Source organism: Carcharhinus amblyrhynchos, chromosome 33 (genome assembly GCF_965287045.1).
Source record: "Carcharhinus amblyrhynchos chromosome 33, sCarAmb.v2.hapA, whole genome shotgun sequence".
Classification (NCBI taxonomy): domain Eukaryota; kingdom Metazoa; phylum Chordata; class Chondrichthyes; order Carcharhiniformes; family Carcharhinidae; genus Carcharhinus; species Carcharhinus amblyrhynchos.
In genome coordinates, this window is record NC_137356.1 from 10,092,621 (window position 1) to 10,115,173 (window position 22,553).

The window sequence follows — 22,553 nt, forward strand, 5'->3', positions numbered from 1 at the left end:
GGCTCGATGGGCTGAATGGCCTCTTTCACTGTAGGGGTTCTATGATATGGAGAAAGGTTAGTGATCAGAGGAGATAGCATTTGTATAAGTGGAAGGGCCAAATGGACTCAGATTCAGAAAGAATGTCCCCACTGGTGAGGGAATCTGGCTCATAGTTTGAGGATAAGGAATAAACCTTTTCAAACTGAGATGAGGAGAAATTTCTTCACTGAGAGGGTGGTGACTGTGTGGAATTCACTCCCACAGAAAGTAGATGAGGCCAAACCATTGTGCGATTTCAAGATGAAATTAGACTTAGCTCTTGGAGCTAAAGGGATAATGGAGGGGATGGGGGAGCGGGGAGGGGAGGATCAGGATATTGAATTCGCTGATCAAAATGAATGGTGAAGCAGGCTTGACGGGCCGAATGGCCTACTCTTGCTTCTAGTTTCTAGGTTCCTCTGACTCATTAGTTGTAATTTCGCTGTTTAGTAGCGATCGTTTCACAGCTTCCTCTCCCTCTCTCTCTCTCTCTCTCTCCTGTCAGGGTGGAAAGGAATATCTAATGCGGGCTCACTTCGGCCTTCCGAGCGTGGAGAACGAAAACGCAGAAGGAAAACCACCAATCTCGGTGAAATTCGAAATCCCCTACTTCACGGTGTCTGGAGTGCAGGTCAGTGCTAACTGGCTGCAGGGGCGGTGGGGGGGGGGGGAGGAGGAGGTATTCACTGGGGGTAAGAGTGGGGGGGCATTGGAAAACTCCTTCTCCAAGCCAGAGCGCACCCTGGATGACCTGCCACGCGTCTCAGCAGGAACTTGGGGCCATTCAGCCCATCAAGCTTATTCTGCCACCATTCAAGAGTTCATACTTGACCTGGGGCCAAATCCCACATGCCTGCCTATATCCATATCTCCACTGAATGGAGATGATTGAAAATTAAGATCTTGAGTCCGCATGGTTTTAAATTGATGGAAAAGAAAATTGGGTAGGGTGCAAAAGGAGCCTCTGATTGGCCGTTTCCTCCTATTTGGGGCCTCCTGGGAAACAATGTCTCTTCAAGTTGACCTCTCACCCCACTCCACTGTGGTTAACCCTTGGCTTTATCTTGCTTTGCAGGTGCGGTACATGAAAATAATCGAGAAAAGCGGTTACCAGGCCCTACCCTGGGTCAGGTATATAACACAGAGCGGAGGTTAGTGCTGCAGGAGAGAGATGAGTCAGAAACACCAGGTTTAAGTGGGTTGTGATATATTAGGGACCGTGTGAATATGCCTTTGTGAACCCGTTCTGTTATCTCAGACAGAGAGGCGATGGCTAGTGGTATTATCGCTAGACTATTAATCCAGAAACACACCTAACCAGCATGTCTTTCAGACTGTGGGAGGAAACTGGAGCATCCGGAGGAAACCTATGCGGACACGGGGTGGTAGAACGTACAGACAGTGACCCAAGCGGGGAATCGAACCCAAGTCTCTGGTGCTGTTAGGCAGCAGTGCTAACCACTGTGCCTGTACTGCTCCTTAATACAGCAGCAAACAACGTCCCTTCCAATGGAAGTTATCTGTCACTTTCCGGGGTGTTGCCTCCTCGGACACTCCGAATCTGAACAACAGTTCTGCAGGCTCCTCCCTGTGTCTGCCTTATTAAGAGCTCAGATGGCAAGTTTCACCTTCTCTGTTACCAAGGGATCTTGTATTGAACCAGTCCGACAGGGAGATCAATTAGAGATTCCTCACGGAACTCAAGGGCGGGGAGGTTTATTTTATTCATTCGTTGGATTTGGGTGGGGTGTCACTGGCTAGAACATAGAACACTACAGCACAAACAGGCCCTTTGGCCCACAAGTTGCGCTGATCACATCTATACCTTACCAAGCCATAGAACTATCTGTAACTCCCAATGCCATTAAATCCCATATACTCATCCAGAAGTCTTTTAAAAGACCCCAGCAAGTTTGCCTCTACCACCACCGACAGCAGCCGATTCCACTCGCTCACCACCCTCTGAGTGAAAAACTTACCCCTGACATCTCCTCTGTACTTGCTCCCCAGCACCTTAAACCTGTGTCCTCTCGTAGCGACCATTTCAGCCCTGGGAAATAGCCTCCGAGAATCCGCCCTCTCTATTCCTCTCAACATTTTATAAACCTCTATCAGGTCACCTCTCAACCTCAGTTTATTGCCCATCCTGAGTTGCCCTTGTTCAGAGGGCAGCTGAGACATTGTTGTGGCTCTGGAGTCACATATCATAGAATCATAGAACCCTACAGTGTGGAAAGAAGCCCTTCGGCCCATCGAGTCTGAACTGAACACAGTCCCACCCAAGCCCTACCCCTATTTACTATACCCACTAATCCCTCTAACCTACGCATCCCCGGACACTAAGGTGCAATTTCTTAGCATGGCCAATCAACCTAACCCGCACATCTTTGAACTAGTGCTCATCTTTAATCGATATAGGCCAGACCGGGTAAGGATGGCAGATTTCCCTTCCCTAAAGGGGCATTAGTGACCCGGATGAGGGCATTTGTGAACCAAATGTCACAAGAGAAAAATCAAAGTCTGATTTTGACCTTTAGAATTTGTTACCATTCTAGCTCAGCTAGAACTTACTCCAAATGGGTCGTCCTATAATTCCGTGTTTTATTTTACAGATTATCAACTCCGAACACATTAACAGCTGGGACAACGCAAGAAATATTAACGCTAATGTTTTACCCCAAACTGTGGAAAGACCAGGCTGCTTCTTCTCATTGTCCCAATGGTTTCCACCATCCCGTTGATATCTACACTCGTCTGCTGATGTAATCTCCTAACACGTTACCATGGTTACTGGCATCCCCATCACCTTATTGAATAAAAGTTGAGGTACTTTGTGAAAGCTGGCCTGATTTAACTTCATGCGAACATACGTCCCTACAAAGATCGGAATTAGGAGCAGGTATAGGCGTCTCAAGCCTGCTCCACCGTTCAATAAGATCGTGGCTAAGCCTGTTGTAACCTCAAATCCACACTCCTGCCGACCCCCCAATAACCTTTCACCCACCTCGTCAATCAAGGATCAATGTCCTGTGTCAGCTTTGTAAAACTTTGGTTAGGCCGCGCTTCTGCATTCAATTCTGGTTGCCCACATTACAGGAAGGATGGGGAGGATTTGGAGAGGGTGCAGAAGGGGTTTACCAGGATACTGCCTGGGTTAGAGGGTATGAGCTATAAGAAGAGGCTGGATAAACTCGGGTTGTTTTCTCTGGAGTGGTGGACGCTGAGGGGAGACCTGATAGAAGTCTGTAAAATGACGAGAGGCACAGATAGGGTTGACAGTCAGAATCTTTTTCCCAGAGCTGAACTGCCTAATACTAGAGGACAGTAAGAAGTCTCACAACACCAGGTTAAAGTCCAACAGGTTTACTTGGAATCACGAGCTTTCGGAGCACTGCTCCTTCTTCAGGTGAGTGGCCGGAACTATAAGCCCCTGGTGACAGACTAGTGACCTGCTCCAGGAATAACTAGCTATAGAAACAGATAAAAGTCTGCCTTAGGGCACAACTAGGTGTGGGAAGAGAAATGGAGGAAAAGGAATCAGTGTAGACTGGGTGGGCTGGATAGGGAAGCTCCCCATTTTCAATTTTAAGTTGTCCACCATCATCATTCACTTCTGCCTCATGATCTACCTCCTCTACTGCCTCATGGCCTACCTCCCTTTACTGCCTCATAGTCTATCTCTGTCTACTACCTCATGGCCTACCTCCTTCTACTGCCTCATGGTCTATCTCTGTCTACTACCTCATAGCCTACCTCCTTCTACTGCCTCATGGTCTACTTCCCTCTACTGCCTCATGGCCTACCTCCCTCTACTGCCTCATGGTCTACTTCCCTCTACTGCCTCATGGCCTACCTCCTTCTACTGCCTCATGGTCTACCTCCTTCTACTGCTTCATAGTCTACCTCCTTCTACTGCCTCATGGTCTATCTGCGCTTACTGCCTCATGGTCTACCTCCCTCTACTGTTGCATCATGGTCTACCTGCCTCTAATCTTCCTTCAGTTCCCTCTATCAGCGAGTTCTCTCAGCTTAGAAGGTGGCCAATTCTTGATGACACTCAGTGACTCCCTTTCCTTCCACCATCCTGAGAAAAATCTCCTGTGTCATCTCCGACTGACTTATTCCTTTTCCAGAGCCCCCTCTCACAACCCGTTGGGGGTTTTCTTTTGGCTATCTGCTTTTCACCAGGTCACTGTCTCAACCCCCTGTAACAAGACATTACAAATCACAGCCTTGTTAATAATGAAAGGTAAAACACGCTTTGAAGACAAACCTATCCACAGGTTGTGAATTTTCATGTCAATTTGGGGATAAAAGGTTATCACCAGGCATCAGGACATTGATTAAGTTTAAAGCTTATTTATTAGTGTCACAAGTAAGCTTATATTAACACTGCAATGAAGTTACTGTGAAAATCCCCTAGTTGCCACACTCCTCTTCGGGTACACCGAGGGAGAATTTAGCACAGTCGATGCGCCTAACCAGCAGGTCTTTGGACTGTGGGAGGAAACCGGAGCACCCAGAGGAAACCCACGCAGACATGGGGAGAATCTGCAAACTCTGCACAGACAGTGACCCAAGCCGGGAATCGAACCCGGGTCCGTGGCGCAGTGAGGCAGCAGTGCTGACCACTGTGCCACTGTGTCACCCCATGCCAGTTGGTGTGCCTAACTGCCTCCATGCCTCTTTCCCACCTTAATTCATCCCACCCCCCAACCCATCCTCCCATTTCTTTCTCCCTCATGTATTCATCGAGCTTCCTTGTGAAGTGTGAGCAATTTTGGGACCCGTACCTAAGGTTGGCCTTGGATGGGGTCCAGAGGAGGTTCACAAGAATGATCCCAGGAATGAAGAGGCTGTTGTATGAGGAGCGGTTGATTACTCTGGGTCTGTACTCAATTGAGTTTGGAAGGATGAGGAGGGATCTAATTGAAACTTCCAGAACACCATGAGGCCTGGATAGAGTGGACATGGAGAGGATGTTTCCACTAGTGGGAGAGACCTGAAGTTGAGGGTACAACCTCAGAATGAAGGGACGCTCCTTCACAACTGAGATGAGGAGGACTTTCTTCAGCCAGAGGGTGGTGAATCTGTGGAACTCATTGCCACAGAGGGCTGTGGAGGCCAGGTCATTGAGTGTCTTTAAGACAGAGATAGATAGGTTCTTTTGATTTGATTTATTATTGTCATGTGTATTAGCATAAAGTGAAAAGTGTTGTTCTTTGCGTGCTATACAGACAAAGCATACAGTTCAGAGAGAAGGAAATGAGATGCAGAATTAAGTGTTACAGTCATAGCTAGGGTGTAGAGAAAAATCAACTTAATGCAAGGTGAGTCCATTCAAAAGTCTGACAGCAGCAGGGAAGAGGCTGTTCTTGAATCGGTCGGTACGTGACCTCAGACTTTTATCTCTTTTCCCGATGGAAGAAGGTGGAAGAGAGAATGTCCGGGATGCTTGGGGTCCTTGATTATGCTGGCTGCTTTTCCGAGGCAGCGGGAACTGTAGGCAGAGTCAATGGATGGGAGGCTGTGATGGATTGGGCTACGTTCACAATCTTTTGTAGTTCTTATCAATAAGGGGATTAAGGGTTATAGGGAGAAAGCAGGAGAATGAGGATGAGGCTGAATGGCAGAGCAGACTTGATGGGCCGAATGGCCTAATCCTGCTCCTATATTTTATTTTCTTATGCTCTATCTATGCTATCCATCTCCATTCCATGCAGTAGGAAATTTTATGTATTAACAACCTGTGGGTGAAGAGGCTTATTGGATGTATTAGGGGCCATCTTGAGTTTATGATCCCCAGTTTTGGATTCCAGACCCTATGATATGAAACCTTAAAGACCTCAATTAGGTCACTATCCTGTGTAAGGAGTCCCAGTGTATTCAGTCTTCCCCAGTGGTTATCTATCTCTATCCTGGGATCATCCTTCTCCGCACCTTCTCAACTGCCTCCTGCATATAGGCCATTCAGCCCCTTGCGTCTGTTCTTTAAAGCTTATTTTATTAGTGTCACAAGTTGGTTTACATTAACACTGCAATGAAGTTGCTGTGAAAATCCCCTAGTCACCCCACTCCAGCACCTGTTCGGGTTACACTGAGGGAGAATTTAGTATGGCCAATGCACCGAACCAGCACGTCTTTTTTGTACCCCCATAGTCTAAATGCACCTGGAGGAAACCCATGCAGAAACGGGGAGAACATGCAGACTCCACACAGTTTGTTTTTAATTAATTATTAGAGTCCCAAGTAGGCTTACATTAACACTTCAATGAAGTTACTGAGAAATCCCCTTTGTCGTCACACTCCGGTACCTGTTCAGGTGCACTGAGGGAGAATTTAGCATGGCCAATGTACCCTAACCAGCAGTGACATAGCTGACTGTATTACGGCAATCAGGACAGTGTAAAGTCCTCCATATGTGGTCCAGCCCAGGCTCAGCTAGTTTTGAACACAAATTCCGATCCCATTTGAAGCCTTGTGGTGCAGATGGAATTTACCCACGTTGCCACTTTCTATCCCCGATCCTTTTCTGTACGTGATGTGGAGATGCTGGCGTTGGACTGGGGTGGGCACAGTAAGAAGTCTCACAACACCCAGGTTAAAATCCCACAGGTTTATTTGGTAGGACAAGCCACTCGCTTTCGGAGTGCTGCCCCTTCTGTACAGACAGGCAGGGGCCGTTCTCCGAAAGCTTGCGGCTTGTGCTACCAAATAAACCTGTGGGACTTTAACCTGGTGTTGTGAGACTTCTTACTGTCCTTTTCTGCACTGCATAGAAGAATCTAGAAACACGCTGACCGGTTAATATAAATGCAAAGTTCAAACCTCCTCCAGTGACTGGAAGTTCCAAAGGCAGGGACGATTTTTCTCCAACAGGGCACAAATGGAGGCCATTCATCCCATCGAATCCATGCTAGCTATCTTCCAAACACTTCCTCTCCGCCCGAGTGCAGCCATATCCTGCACCTGAGAGAATGGATTTGATTTTATTTCTTGGGTTTGACTCCACCGAGCAATTATGTTGCTCTTAATCTCAAATTGTCAAATATTTTAACTGATTGGGTGTTTAGGTTGGGGAATTCCTCTGCTTTCGATGTTTGCTGCTAGGAAATTACATGCATGTGTTGCGTGTATGTCACATGAATGGGAAGTGTTTTGATATTTTTGTGAATGAAGTGCTTTGTAGAGTAACCAAAGCCTCTTTTGTAATGTTGCATTGACTGATGAAGGGGCTCAGCTGCCTCTGAAGCCAATATCTTCGTTAAACTCAATTAATTTCAATAAACTCAACTTGCTAATGGATTCGTGTGTGACTCAAATCAGCATTTCATGTTTCCACTGAGTAGGAAGTCTTGGGACACAGAGGGTTTTATCCTCGTGAGAACGCACGTGAGTTTGCACATTCTCCCTGTGTCCGTGTGGGTTTCACAGAATCTGCACAGTGCAGAAGACAGCCATTCAGCCCATCGAGTCCACACTGACTCTCCAACAGAGCCAGGCCCAATGGCCCCCTACTATCTCCCTAAGCCCATGCAGTGCCAACCACTGTGCCACCTACCCACTCCCCTACGCAAGTGGCAAAGATCTTTAATAATGCTGTGGGAGCAGATTAGACTTGAGTTTAACATCTCATCCGAAAGACAGCACCTTGTTCCTGCTGTACTATGCTGGATTGTCATCTTAGAGTCTATCAAGTCTTTGAGACACTAAGGGGCAATTTAGCATGGCCAATCCACCTGACCTGCACATCTTTGGGCTGTGGGAGGAAATCAGAGCAACTGGAGGAAATCCATGTCCATATGGGGAGAACATGGAGACTCCGCACAGTCAGTGACCCAAGACCAGAATTGGAACCAGGTCCCTGGCACTGTGAGGCAGCAGTGCTAATTACAGTGCCACTGTGCCGTGTGTCAATCTAGATTTGATTTGATTTGATTTATTATTGTCACATGTATTAAGATAGAAAGAAAAGTATTGTTTCTTGCGTGCTATACAGACATGCGCTGAGTCCTCCCAGTACAGTGTGAAAGCCCTGAGTCCTCCCAGTGCAGTTTGAAAGCTCTGAGTCCTCCCACTACAGCGTGAAAGCTCTGAGTCCTCCCACTACAGCGTGAAAGCACTGAGTCCTCCCAGTACAGCATGAAAGCACTGAGTCCTCCCGGTACAGCATGAAAGCACTGAGTCCTCCCAGTACAGCGTGAAAGTCCTGAGTCCTCCCAGTACAGAGTGAAAGCTCTGAGTCCTCCCACTACAGCATGAAAGCCCTGAGTCCTCCCAGTACAGCATGAAAGCCCTGAGTCCTCCCAGTACAGAGTGAAAGCCCTGAGTCCTCCCAGTACAGCATGAAAGCCCTGAGTCCTCCCAATAAAACACAGCAGCATCTGGGCATATGAATTCCAGTCCTCCCACCCTCTGTATTTATAGCACTGGCAGCTGTAAAGTCAGTAATAGTAAAGATCTTAGGCACTTGCATAGCGGAGTAGATAAGTGGCACAGTGGTTAGCACTGCTGTCTCACAGGGTCCTGGGTTCGATTCTGGCTTGGGTCACAGTCTGTGTAGGGTTTGCACATTCTCCCCGTGTCTGTGTGGGTTTCCTCCAGCTTCCTCCCACAGTCCAAAGATGTACGGGTTAGGTAGATTGGCCGTGCCAAATTGCCCCTTAGTGTCAGGGGGATTAGCTAAGTTAAACATGTGGGATTATGGGGATAGGGTCTGAGTGGGATTGTGGTCAGTGCAGATTCGATGGGCCAAATAGCCTCCTTCTGCACTGTAGGGATTCTATGAGACAATAATGATTCAATGACAGTAAGTTACAGGTGGCACAGAGGAGCAGTGATTAGCACTGCTGCCTCACAGTGCCGGGGACCCGGGTTCAATTCCCGGCTTGGGTCACTGTCTCCATGGAGTCTGCATGTTGTCTGCGTGGGTTTCCTTTGGGTGCTCCAGTTTCCTCCCACACTCCAAAGGTAGATAAAGTAAATAATAAAATTTATTTATTCGTCACAAGTAAGGCTTACATTAACAATGCAATGAAGTTACTGTGAAATTCCCCTAGTTGCCATACATATTCTGGCACCTGTTCGGGTCAATGCACCCTAACCAGGGCATTGTTCGGACTGTGGGAGGAAACCCACTCGGACACGGGGAGAACATGCAGACTCAGCAGAGTGACCCAAGCCGGGAATCAAACCCAGGTCCCTAGCGCTGTGAGGCAGCAGCGCTAACCACTGTGGGTTAGGTTGATTGGCTATGATAAATTGACCCTTAGTGTCAAGGGGGTTAGAAGGGTAAATATGTGGGATTAAGGGGATAGGGCCTGGGTGGGATTGTTGTCAGTGCAGGCTTGATGGGCCAAACGGCCTCTGTCTACACTATAGGGATTCAATCTGATATAGTTTCTAAAATATAAAACGTGTAGTAATTTTGTTTAATAAGAGTTTGTTTAAAAACCCTTTGTAAAGATTCTCCTGGGGTCTAATGAATGGCAATGGGAGGGGATGGATACAATTGTCACTGTAGCAATTCCAGTCTGCAACAGTTTAGCGGTGGCAGTATTGAGAGTTCCGCCTGTGTCCTCACCGCTACCATAGCTTCTTCCTCCCTCCCTCTGAGGGCTCAATCCGCTCCCCTCCCCGGGACAATGAGTGTGGAGGCGATCAGGTACCAGCGGGGCAGCCTGTCCATCCTGGATCAGCTGCTGCTGCCGCAGCGCACTGTGTACCAGCAGCTGGCCGGGGTGAGAGCTGCCTGGGAAGCTATCCGAGACATGAAGGTAAGTGTACAGGGCCGGATTCACAGCGGAGTGGGCCTCTGAGATTCAGAGAAAGAGTTACAGAGTGACTGTGTGCGTGGGGAGAGAGTTACAGAGTGTGACTACATGCAGAGTGGGAAAGAGAGAGAGTGCCTGTGTGCAGAGTGGGGGAGAGAGAGAGAGAGTGCCTGTGTGCAGAGTTGGGGGAGAGAGAGAGAGAGTGCCTGTGTGCAGAGTTGGGGGGAGAGAGAGAGAGAGAGAGTGCCTGTGTGCAGAGTGGGGGAGAGAGAGAGAGAGAGAGTGACTGTGTGCAGAGTTGGGGAGAGAGAGAGAGAGTGCCTGTGTGCAGAGTTGGGGGGAGAGAGAGAGAGTGCCTGCGTGCAGAGTTGGGGGGAGAGAGAGAGAGTGCCTGCGTGCAGAGTTGGGGGGAGAGAGAGAGAGTGCCTGCGTGCAGAGTTGGGGGGAGAGAGAGAGAGTGACTGTGTGCAGAGTTGGGGAGAGAGAGAGAGAGTGCCTGTGTGCGGAGTGGGGGGAGAGAGAGAGAGTGCCTGTGTGCAGAGTTGGGGGGAGAGAGAGAGAGTGCCTGCGTGCAGAGTTGGGGGGAGAGAGAGAGAGTGCCTGCGTGCAGAGTTGGGGGGAGAGAGAGAGAGTGACTGTGTGCAGAGTTGGGGAGAGAGAGAGAGAGTGCCTGTGTGCGGAGTGGGGGGAGAGAGAGAGAGTGCCTGTGTGCGGAGTGGGGGGAGAGAGAGAGTGCCTGTGTGCAGAGTGGGGGAGAGAGAGAGAGAGAGAGTGCCTGTGTGCAGAGTTGGGGGGAGAGAGAGAGAGAGAGAGTGCCTGTGTGCAGAGTGGGGGGAGAGAGAGAGAGAGAGAGTGCCTGTGTGCAGAGTTGGGGGGAGAGAGAGAGAGTGCCTGTGTGCAGAGTTGGGGGGAGAGAGAGAGAGTGCCTGCGTGCAGAGTTGGGGGGAGAGAGGGAGAGTGCCTGTGTGCAGAGTTGGGGAGAGAGAGAGAGAGTGCCTGTGTGCAGAGTGGGGGAGAGAGAGAGAGAGAGTGCCTGTGTGCAGAGTGGGGGAGAGAGAGAGAGAGAGTGCCTGTGTGTAGAGTGGGGGAGAGAGAGAGAGAGTGCCTGTGTGTAGAGTGGGAGAGAGAGAGAGAGTGTACTTGTGTGTGAAGTGGGAGAGAGAGAGAGAGTGTACTTGTGTGTGAAGTGGGAGAGAGAGAGAGAGTGTACTTGTGTGTAAAGTGGGAGAGAGAGAGAGTGTGCCTGTGTGTGTGTAGAGGGAGAGAGAGAGAGAGACTGAGTGTGGAGGAAGACAGAGTGACTGACTGAGTGCAGAGGGAAGGGGAGACAGAGAATGACTGAGTGCAAAGGTCTAAAATGGAGTTTTAAGTTTATTAGTGCCACAAGTAGGCTTACATTAACATTGCAGTGAAGTTACTGTGAAAATCCCTTGGTCGCCACACTCCGGCGCCTGTTCGGGTTCACTGAGAGAAAATTTAGCACGGCCAGTGCACCCTAACCAGCACGTCTTTTGGACTGTGGGAGGAAACCGGGGCACCCAGAGGAAACCCATGCAGACACGGGGAGAATGTGCAGACTCCACACAGACAGTGACCCAAGCCGGGAATCGAACCCGGGTCTCTGGCGCTGGTGAAGGCAGCAGTGTGCCACCGTGCCATCCTACACAGAACTATCTGCTCTTCACGCTCTGACCCACTGTACATAACCACTGCCTCCAGAGGCAGCCCCCCCCCCAACCCATCTCTGTCCCTAAACTCATACATCTCCAACTCACCCCCACCAACCCACCTTTGCCCGTAAGCCTCGCGGCAGTGCCTCTCAGGGTCCCTCGGCTGGGACTGGCCAAGGATCTAGGTGTAAAGTTCTTGCCGCTCTAACCCCGGGCTTTGTTCTGACAGGTGAGAGGTGCCCCGGCAATCGCCATCGTCGGATGCCTGAGCCTTGCCGTGGAACTTCACCGGCGCGAGGATGACATCAAGGAAGACTTGGCCACCTTTGCCCTGGAGTCACTGGACTACCTGGTGACCGCCAGGCCCACAGCGGTCAACATGGCGCAGGCAGCACGGGAGCTGTCCGACTTTGTGGCGAGCGAGGTCAAACGGCCGGACTCCACTGCTGAGAGTTTGAAGGAAAAGTGAGTGAGGGCACGAAATGGGTTTGCCATCCAGCTAACCAGCAACCCCCCCCTCTATCCAGCCCATCCCCAAATCCCCATAACTTCCTTCAGCAAAGTTTATTTATTAGTGTCACAAGTCGGTTCACGTTCACACTGCAATGAAGTTACTGTGAAAATCCCCCAGTCGCCACACTCCTGTTCGGGTACACTGACGGAGAATTTAGCACGGCCGATGCACCCTAACCAGCATGTCTTTCGGACTGTGGGAGGAAACCGGAGCACCCAGAGGAAAACCCAAGCAGACACGGGGAGAATGTGCGGATTCCCCAGCCCTCCAACCCTCCCAGATCTCTGAGCTCCTCCGATTTTGCACTCCCAATTTCCTTTCATGTATCCATCAAGCCTGGTCCACCATGGGGGCTGATCTTGGGTTCCAGCTCCTCTTTCCCGCCCACTCCCCATTCCCGGAGAAACCAAAACTCTGTCCATCCCACAGACTTAAATATATTCAACGATGGGCCATCCACAGCCCTCTGGGATAGAGAATTCCGAAGATTTGCGACCCTTTGAGTGAAGATGTTTCCCCTCATCTCAGTCCTGAATCATTCCCCCTTATCCTGAGACTGTGCCCCCCAGTGTTTAGATTCCCCAACCAGCAGAAACAATCCCTCAACATGCACCCTGTTAAACCCCCTCAGAATTCCCTAGGTTTGAGTGAGATTGCCTCTCATTTGTCTAAATTCCATAGGCCCAAATTACTCAGCCTCTAATCACTGGACAACCCCCTCACCCCACGGACAAAGTTGCTGAATCTTTGCTGTACTGTCCCCAGTGTAAGTCTATCCTTTTGCAAATGCGGAGACCAAAACTGCACGCGCTATACCCAATGTGATCTTGCCACAGCCCTGTATAATTGTAGCGTGACTGCAGTCCCCTTGTAATAAAAGTCATTTGCCTTCCCAATTGTTTGCTGCACTTGCGAGCTAACTTCCTGCTTTCCTTGTACAGGCGCACCCAAGTCTTTCTGAACATCCATGCTTCCAAGTTTGTCACCCTTTTTCTGTTGTTAGAACCAAAACGAACAACTCACATTTCACAAATTACACTCCATCTGCCGTCATGCTGCCCACTCACCTAACCTGTCCGTATCTCTTTGCAGTCTCGAGTGGCCTAATCAGTTCAAGGGCAACAAGGGACGGTCAATAAATGCTGGCCCACCCATGTCCCACAAATTAATTAAATTGAAAACTTTACAATAATCGAGAATGGTTTCATTCTAACTTTATAATTCAAGATTTTTTAAAAATTCAATTCAAATTGCACAATCTACCTCAGTGGGATTCGAACCCAGGTCCCCAGAGCAGTTATCCCAGCTCTCTGGATTACTAGTCCAGTGATAATACCAGTACACCACCACCTCCCCTGGTAACCTTCCTGTGAAATTTTACTATGTTAAGCAAGCTACAGAAAGTGGTAATAAGGCCATAAGACATTGGAGCAGATTTAGGCCACTTGGCCCATCGAGTCTGCTCCGTCATTTAAACATGGCTGATATTTTTCTCATCCCCATTCTCCTGCCTTTTCCCCATAACCCCTGATCCCCTTATTAATCAAGAACCTATCTATCTCTGTCTTAAAGACACTCAATGACCTGGCCTCCACAGCCTTCTGTGGCAAAGAGTTCCACAGATTCACCACTCTCTGGCTGAAGAAATTCCTCCTCATCTCTGTTTTAAAGGATTGTCCCTTTAGCCTGAGGTTGTGCCCTCGGGTTCTAGTTTTTCCAACTAGTGGAAACATCCTCTTCACATCCACTCTACCCAGGCCTCACAATATCCCGTAAGTTTCAATAAGATCCCCCCTCATCCTTCTGAACTCCAACGAGTACAGATCCAGAGTCCTCAACCGTTCCTCATATGACAAGCTTTTCATTCCAGGGATTATTCTTGTGAGCCTCCTCTGGACCCTTTCCAAGGCCAACACATCCTTACTTAGATACAGGGCCCAAAACTGCTCACATCCAAATGGGGGTCTGACCAGAGCCTTATACAGCCTCAGAAGTACAACCCTGCTCTTGTATTCTAGCCCTCTCGACATGAATGCTAACATTGCATTTGCCTTCCTAACCGCAGAGTGAACCTGCACGTTAACCTGAAGAGAATCTACTCTCTTAAGGATTATTGAGAATTATTGTCTGTTCAGCAATGTTTACACTACTCAAACAAAAAGCATCAGGTTTTCCTGATGTCCTGGCCAACACTCCTCCCTCAAGCAATAATTTATTTTGGCAGAGGAGGATGAAACAGGTGAACTGGTTTGGCCGCTTTCACCGAACTTTTTATGTTCAACAGTACCTGGGTGAATCTCGTCCCGTTGGACCGGGTCGGGATTCGAACCCATGATGAAATTGCATGTGTTAACCTTATTCAGCAGCTAATCCTGATCAAAGCTTTTATTTCTTCTCCACCCCTTTCCCCCCCAAAAAAAGTCTGATCTCCAGAATCGAGGGTCTGCTGGAGAAGGACATCAGCAACAACAAGTGTATTGGAAGCCATGGCGCCGAACACATTCTCTCCAGGGCAAAAACAGATAAAGTAATAATCCTCACACATTGTAACACTGGCTCCCTCGCAACAGCAGGATATGGAACAGCGCTGGGTAAGGGCCATGTTCTTTTGTAATGGTCTTTTACATTCCTTTCTGATACTGTTGTCTTGATTCTTTATCCTGTGTCTCGTCTCTCCGTATATCCCTCACCTCTTCCCGCCCCAACCCAAAAGCTTCCTCCATTCTGTGCCACATCTCTTTGTATCTCCTTCACCTCTCACCCTGACCCTATAACTCCCTTCTGTGTCTCATCTCATTGCATCATGGTGCAGATGGAGGCCATTCAGCCCATCGATCTGCACCAACAACAATCCCACTCCAGGCCCTATCCCCATAATTCCCATGCATTTACCCTAGCTAGTGCCCCTGACACTAAGGGGCAATTTAGCACGGCCAATCAACCTAACCCGCACATCTTTGGACTGTAGGGGGAAACCGGAGCACCTGGAGGAAACCCATGCAGACACCGGGAGAATGTGCAAACTCCACACAGACAGCGACCCAAACCGGGAATCAAACTCGGATCCCTGGCGCTGTGAGGCAGCAGGGCTAACCACTGTGCCAACGCGTCCGCCCCTTTAGAAAGAGGCCATTCAGCCCATTGAGCCAGCACCGACAACAATCCCACTCGGGTCCTATCCCCGGATTCACTTACCCTGTGAATCTCCTAACACTAAGGCTCAATTTATCATGGCCAATCCACCTAACCCGCACATCTTTGTACTGTGGGAGGAAACCCATGCAGACATGGGGAGAACGTGCAAACTCTACATAGACAATCACCCGAGGCCGGAATGGAACCTGTGTCCCTGGCACCGTGAGGCATCAGTGCTAACCACTGTGCCACCGTGCCACCCCTATCTCTCCATATCTCTCTCACTCTGGCCCAATATCTTCCTCTGTCCTGTGTCTGAGCTCTCCAAATCTTCCTCACCTCCCGCCCTGCCCCAGTAATTTCCCGGGATTTCTTGCATCTTCCGATTTTGTTCCCTGCAATTAACCGGCCCTTACGGATAAGGAATCGGAGCTGAAGCCAAGGGTCCACATTCATTCAAGTTGTAGCTGGTCTCCCACTGCGACTCCATTTTCCCATCTTACCCCAACATCCCGCAGCTCTGGAATTCCCTCACTAACTAAACCGCTCCCTTCTCCTTAAAACCTACTTGAGTTCAGCACTCCTAATCTGTCCCCCGTGTGGGCTGGTGTTGAATGTTGTCCTATGTGCAAAGTACTTTGTGATGTGGGATTGGCTATATTTAGACCCCATTTGGAGTTTTGCGAGTAATTTTGGGCCCCGTATCTAAGGAAGGGTGTGTTGGCCTTGGAGAGGGTCCAGAGGGGGTTCACGAGAATGATCCCGGGAATGAAAAATTCAAGTGTCTGAGGACTCTGGGTCTGTACTCGATGGAGTTTAGAAGGATGAAGGGGGAGATCTCATTGAAACTTACAGAATACTGAGAGGCCCGGATAGAGTGGGCCTGGGGAAGGTGTTTCCATTAGTCGGAGAGACTCGGATCCGAGGGCACGGCCTCAGAGTAAAAGGTCAACCCTTTAGAACCAAGATGAGGTGGAATTTCTTCAGCCAGAGGGTGGTGAATCTGTGGAATTCATTGCCACAGAGGGGACCAGATCATTGGGTATTTAAGACAGAGATAGATAGGTTCTTGATTGGAAAGGGGATCAAATATTATGGGGAAAAGGCGGGCAAATGGGGTTAAGAGACTTATCAGCCATCATTAAATAGTGGGGCAGACCTGTTGGGCCAAATGGCCTGACTCTGCTCCTATATAGTATAAATGTGAGGGAAGTGTGAGGTGGTCCACTTTGGTAGGAAGAATGGTAGGAAGGACTATTACTTACGTGGCGAAAAACTGCAGCAGGCGACGGTGCAGAGGGACCTCGGGGTCCTTGTGCATGAGTCGCAAAAACCCAGCTTGCAGGTGCAGCAGGTGGTCAGGAAGGCGAATGGGATGCTGGCCTTCATAGCGAGGGGGATTGAATATAAAAGTAGGGAGGTCTTGCTGCAGCTGTATAGGGCATTGGTGAGGCCGCAGCTGGAGTACTGTGTGCAGTTTTGGGCGCCGCACCTGCGCAAGGATATTTTGGCCCTGGAGGGAGTGCAGAGGAGGTTTACTAGGCTGATACCGGAGTTGAGGGGATTGAGCTATGAGGAGAGGCTGAATAAACTAGGCTTGTACTCGTTAGAGTTTAGAAGAATGAGGGGAGATTTCATTGAGACATATAAGATGATGAATGGGATGGATAGGATAGAGGTGGAGAGACTCTTCCCGCTCAAAAAAGACAGTAGGACTAGGGGGCACAGCCTCAAGATAAAGGGGGGGCGGTTTAGAACGGAGTTGAGGAGGAACTTCTTCACTCAAAGGGTGGTGAATCTCTGGAATTCTCTGCCCGTTGAAGTGGTGGAGGCTGCCTCGCTAAATATTTTTAAGAAGCGGGTTGATGGGTTCTTGATAAGAGAGGGGATTAAGGGTTATGGGGAGAGGGCGGGAAAGTGGAACTGAGCCACAACGGATCAGCCATGATCTTATTGAATGGCGGGGCAGGCTCGAAGGGCTAGATGGCCTACTCCTGCTCCTATTTCTTATGTTCTTATGTTCTTACTCGTTTCTCAGGTGTGATCCGGTCCCTGTGGGCCTCGGGGCGCCTGGAACATGTTTACTGCACGGAGACCCGTCCCTATAACCAGGGGGCGAGACTCACCGCGTACGAGCTGGTGCAGGAGAAGATCCCTGCCACCCTCATAGCCGACAGCATGGTATCCGTGGCAATGAAGGAGAAGGGAATATCAGGTAATTCCTGCGTGACCTCTCAGCACCCGGAGGAATCTCCCTGGCAGGAGGCAGGGTGAAGTTAGTACCTCACCTGGCTTATTGGCATACTTCCACAGTGACCCTCACCCTTTCTCATCTCCCCAGTAGATTGTGCTTCTGATGCTAATATGGTTGAGAACGGATTGCTAAAGTATCTTAAACCAGTTGAAAACTAGTTACTCACTCAGCCTATAACCCCCACACTATGTTGGGAATCCCAAACAAAGCATTTTTGTCCAGTTTTTGTTTAGAATCATAGAATCACTACAGGGCAGGCCATTTGGCCCATTGAGTCCACATCACCTCTGTCAGAGTATCTTCCCTAGGCCCACCCTATCCCCATTACCCCACGCATTTACCCTGCTAATCCGCCTAACCTGTACATCTTTGGACACTAAGGGGCAATTTAGCATGGCCAATCCACTTAACCTTCACACCTTTGGACACTAAGGGGCAATTTAGCATGGCCAATCCACCTAACCTGCACAGGGCAGCACAGTGGTTAGCACTGCTGTCTCACAGCGCTAGGGACCCGCATTCGATTCCGGTCTTAGGTCACTGTCTGTTTGGAGTCTGCATGTTCTCCCCGTGTCTGCGTGGGTTTTCTCCGGGTGTTCCAGTTTCCTCCCACAGTCCAAAAGTGCTGGTTAGGGTGCATTGGCCGTGCTACGTTCTCCATCAGTGTGCCCGAACAGGCGCCGGAGTGTGGCAACTAGGGGATTTTTCACAGTAACTTCATTGCAGTGTTAATGTAAGCCTACTTCTGACAATAATAAAAAACAAACTTAAAATAAATAATAAATTTTTCTAGCCTTGGCAATTTTCTTGTCAACTTCCTCTGCACTCTCTCCAGAACAATTATGATTTGATTTATTATTGTCACATGTATTGGGATACAGTGAAAAGTATTGTTTCTTGCGCGCTATACAGACAAAGCATACCATTCATAGAGAAGGAAAGGAGAGAGTGCTGAATGTAGCGCTACAGTCATAGCTAGAGTGTAGAGAAAGATCAACTTAATGTGAGGTAGGTCCATTCGAAAGTCTGACAGCAGCAGGGAAGAAGCTGGGAAGATTTCCTTCCTCTCTTCTGGTTATGGTCGCTGGAACACACTAACTGTCCTGGCTTCCAACAAGGACGGGCATGGTCGTTACTCTGAACTGCTGGCCCCAATCTAACTAGTTGACCTTGGCCCGCAGCTGTGGTGGTGGGAGCAGACCGAATCGTGGCTAACGGAGACACCGCCAACAAGATCGGAACCTACCAGCTGGCCATCGCGGCCCAACACCATGGCATCCCCTTCTACGTGGCGGCACCCAGCACCTCGTGTGACCTCGCCCTGGAGAGCGGGGAGCAGATTGTCATCGAGGAGAGACCGGGGGCGGAGCTGACGGACGTAAATGGAGTCCGCGTTGCGGCACCAGGTGAGGGAGGGGAGGTTGGCGCTTGGAGGTTAGCACGCTGTGGCAGGAGGCAGCCATTCGGCCCATCGAGTCTGCACCAAGTCTCCGCAAAAGCCTCTTCACCCTGGACAGTGGATAACAATGCATGTACATTGGGATTCCCCAATGGCTTTGTAGATGGATTTCATTACCTTAAATGAGGGCATAGATGCCCGGGCTAAGGAACTGATGTTCGAACCCCACCATGGCATTGAATTTAAATTCAATTAATAAAATCTAGAATTGAAAGACAGTCTCGGTACTTGTCATCAAAACCCAACTAGTTCACCAATGCCCCTTAAGGGAAGGAAATCTGCCATCTTTACCCGGTCTGGCCTACATGTGAATCCAGAGCCACAGCAATGTGGTTGACTCTCAGCTGCCCTCTGAATTGGCGCAGTGAACCACTCAGTTCAAGGGGCAGTTAGGGATGGGCAATAAATGTTGGCCCGGCCAGTGTCGCCCACACTCCATGAATGAATAACTTTTAAAAGTTATTAAAAATCCAACGATCACCATCAGCAGAGATTTGAGCACTTAGTCAATCTTTTTGTCCAAACCAATAGACTAAACCAAATTAACTGAGGGGCAAATTAAAAGGGGAAGCTCCCAAAAAGAAGGAAGCTGCCCAAAACAAAAAAAAACAAACCAGGAAGGAAACTTAAAACGTCAAACTAAACTGTGATTAAAGGGGTTGATAATACAACCCAGCCCCTGCGGTGCCCAACAAGCACGGAAGGCCTCAATGTGAGAGCACCTAGTTTAGGTTAACACTCCAGTGTTGTAATGAGGGTTCTAATTTCTCTCTCTCTCTCTCTCTTTCTAGGTATAGGTGTGTGGAATCCTGCGTTTGACATTACACCTCACAACCTCATCACAGCGGGAATCGTTACTGAATTTGGTGTCCATGATCCGAGCGAACTTCGGAAAGTGTTGCTTGACAAAACCCTCCTGACCCAACACACAATTCCTACTATCCCACGCTGATGACGTGTTTCCTCGTTCCCATGTCGCAACTCCAACTTTCATTTCTTTTTCATAATTCTATATTAAAACCTATTGCCTTACTTATTCCGGTGGCAGCATATTGAGATGACCCATTGAAACCGTTGTCGGAAAAACCCGTCTGGTCCTTTAGGGAAGGAAATCTGCTGTCCTTACTAAGTCTGACCTACATGTGACTCCAGAGCTGCAGCAATGTGGTTGATTCTCAAACTGCCACCTGAAATGGTTGTACAGTGGTTAGCGCTGCTGCTTCACAGCGCCGGAGACCTGGGTTCGATTCCCGGCTTGGGTCACTGTCTGTGTGGAGTCTGCACGTTCTCTCAGTGTGGGTTTCCTCCGGGTGCTCCAGTTTCCTCCTGCAGTCTGAAAGGTGTGCTAGTTAGGGTATACTGGCAGTGCTAAATTCTCCCTCAGTGAACCCGATCAGGTGCTGGAGAGTGGCAACTAGGGGATTTTCACAGTTTGCAAGCCTACTTGTGACAGTAATAAATAAACTTAAACTTACTATGCCTCGCTGATCATGTGTCACAACTCCCAACCTGCCTTTCATTTTTAACAATTCTATATAAAATCCAAAAGCCTTCCTTTTTTTTTTCCTGAACTTTTTAACTACACCAGTCCCTGTTCCTTACCTTATTTTACCCCACAAGATGATAAATCCATCCATATTCCCTGCTTTCTAGAATCTTCCACGCCAACAACCATGACCTCAAGATTCCTTTTCCCATTGTGCATTTTTGTCCATCCTTGATTGGATTGTTGGTTCTTCACCTGAACAACTGAATTTAAGTAAGACAGGTGTGAGAAACGCAGCTCACAGTCAAACAATTTAGTCAAGTCAAGTTCTGAAGGAGCAAGATATTTTATTTAACGTTCTTGCAAGACCGGGTGTCCAACAAAATAGGCACACCTTACATAAATTTGCAGCACATTTTATACTTTTTTACAAGCATTGTAATGGCTTTGCAATGTGATGTTCTCCCCTAATTGGTGGTCCCTGTCCCATCTATGTGTTGTCATTCCCCTATTGGCTCGAGGTGCCCCAAGTTTCCATCTCCTCTACTCCCCATCTAACAATGTCTCCTGTTATCACAAGAGTGCATTAGCAAACTCATCCGTCTTATCCAACACTGTTACATGTCCAGTTCAGATTGGCGGTAATCAATCCTTTGCCAACTTAATCACTGCTGTCCCGACTATCTCAGTGACCTTTTTCCCCCTTTTATGCTTAGTTGTAGAAACAACACATCTTGTATACCATTTGCTTTTTATAACTTGGACCCACACATCTGGTGTTATTCCTACACCACAGGCAGTCTTTTTATTGTCCCTGACTATTGCTCTGTTAGCAGCAGCGAATTTTATGTCCTATGTTTGTGACTAAAATCACAGTTGTTTCCATAATGTGGGTTATCAATGTGCCTGACTATATCCAGTCTACCTAACTTTAGGCTATTTCTCTATGGTGTACAGATATATGTGTTAACAGCATCTTTACCTGTTGCTCACACAGATTTGGTAAGGCCTGACACGGATCAGTTTGCCTGCTGTTTGCCATGATTTCCCATAGAGTATGGAAAGAGACCATTCAGCCCAAATGGGCCGTGTCAGCGTTTATGTCCTGCTTGAGCCTCCTCCCATCTTTCCTTGTCTAAACCTATCGTTGCAACCTCCCTGTTCCCCTTTCCCTTGTCTGACTTCCTGCTAAATGCATCAAAATTATTCACTCCCTGTGGGAGCGAGTTCCACCGTCTCCCCACTCTTGATGTTTCTCCTGCATTCCCCATTGGATTTCTTGATGACTGTCTCATATTGATGGTTGATGGGGAAGATGGTGGCACAATAGTAACATCACTGGACTAAGTAATCCAGAGACCCAGGCTACAGCTCTGGGCGACGCAAGTTGGCAGCGGGTCGGCACAGTGGCACACACCAGAATGTGGAATTTCACAGTAACTTCATTGTAATGTTACTGTAAGCCTTACTTCTGATTAATAAATAAACTTTTTTAAAGAATTCTGCCATGGCTTGGTGGCACAGTGGTTAGCGCGGCTGCCTCACAGCGCTAGGGACCTGGGTTCAATTCTGGCCTTGGGCGAACTGTCTGTGTAGGCTTTGCAAGTTATCCCCGTGTCCACATGGGTTTCCTCCAGGTGCTCCGGATTCCTCCCACACTCAAAATGTGTGGGGAGATGGATTGGCCGTGCTAAATTGCCCCTTAGTGTCCAAAGATGACACGTGAGGGGATTAGTAGCGTTACGGCCATAGGGCACGGAGTGGATCTTGATAAGATCTGTCAGAGAGTCGTCATGATGTGGGTATGCCGGCGTTGGACTGGCGTAAACACAGTAAAAAGTCTGACAACACCAGGTTTTAGTAGTCGTTGCAGACTTGATGGGCTGAATGGCCTCCTTCACTGCTGGGATTCTATAATTCTACAGGAAATAACTATAATTCGTGGGTTTTTAAAAAAAATTATATCTGGAAGGGTGCTGTTGTTGTGAAATGACCCATGAGGGAATAAATGACTGCCTGCAATGTATTGACTGATCGAAACTGCAGCTCTCTCCATAAAGGCCATTCAGCCCCTCGAATGCCCAGAGTTATCCTGTCAGGCCCATTTCTTATCCATAGAAATGGCCATCCTTGTAAACAGCTGAGGGACACCAGGTCAATGGGACAACATCAACGTTTCCTTCCCGGTCTTTTCACAAATAATTCAATTGTGCATAAAGGGAAAGAAATTTGAATTCTGTG

At 48.6% G+C, this 22,553-nt stretch overlaps 2 protein-coding genes across 3 annotated transcripts in view; both read left to right on the plus strand.

The window, feature by feature from the left end:
- The window catches only part of LOC145360863 (AP-1 complex subunit mu-1-like), a 30,475-nt gene extending 27,615 nt beyond the window's left edge, over positions 1–2,860 (plus strand). The window contains exons 10-12 of the mRNA XM_080216343.1: positions 527–652; positions 1,097–1,172; positions 2,634–2,860. Coding sequence (XP_080072469.1) covers positions 527–652; positions 1,097–1,172; positions 2,634–2,656 — 225 coding nt within the window. The 3' untranslated portion in view covers positions 2,657–2,860. The remainder of the gene's footprint in view (positions 1–526; positions 653–1,096; positions 1,173–2,633) is intronic.
- Positions 2,861–9,595: 6,735 nt separating this feature from the next.
- mri1 (methylthioribose-1-phosphate isomerase 1) lies at positions 9,596–21,815 on the plus strand. Of its 2 annotated transcripts, XR_013889799.1 has the most exons (7): positions 9,596–9,797; positions 11,694–11,929; positions 14,400–14,569; positions 17,152–17,328; positions 18,549–18,773; positions 19,618–20,594; positions 21,310–21,815. XR_013889799.1 is itself a non-coding variant. In XM_080216672.1 (6 exons), the coding sequence occupies exons 1-6, from the start codon at positions 9,666–9,668 to the stop codon at positions 19,776–19,778; spliced, it is 1,101 nt and encodes a 366-aa protein (XP_080072798.1). In that variant the 5' UTR covers positions 9,596–9,665; the 3' UTR covers positions 19,779–21,815. The 2 variants fall into 2 exon arrangements, 1 of the variants encoding a protein (XP_080072798.1); XM_080216672.1 differs by having other exon boundaries at positions 19,618–21,815.
- The last annotated feature ends 738 nt before the right edge of the window (positions 21,816–22,553 follow it).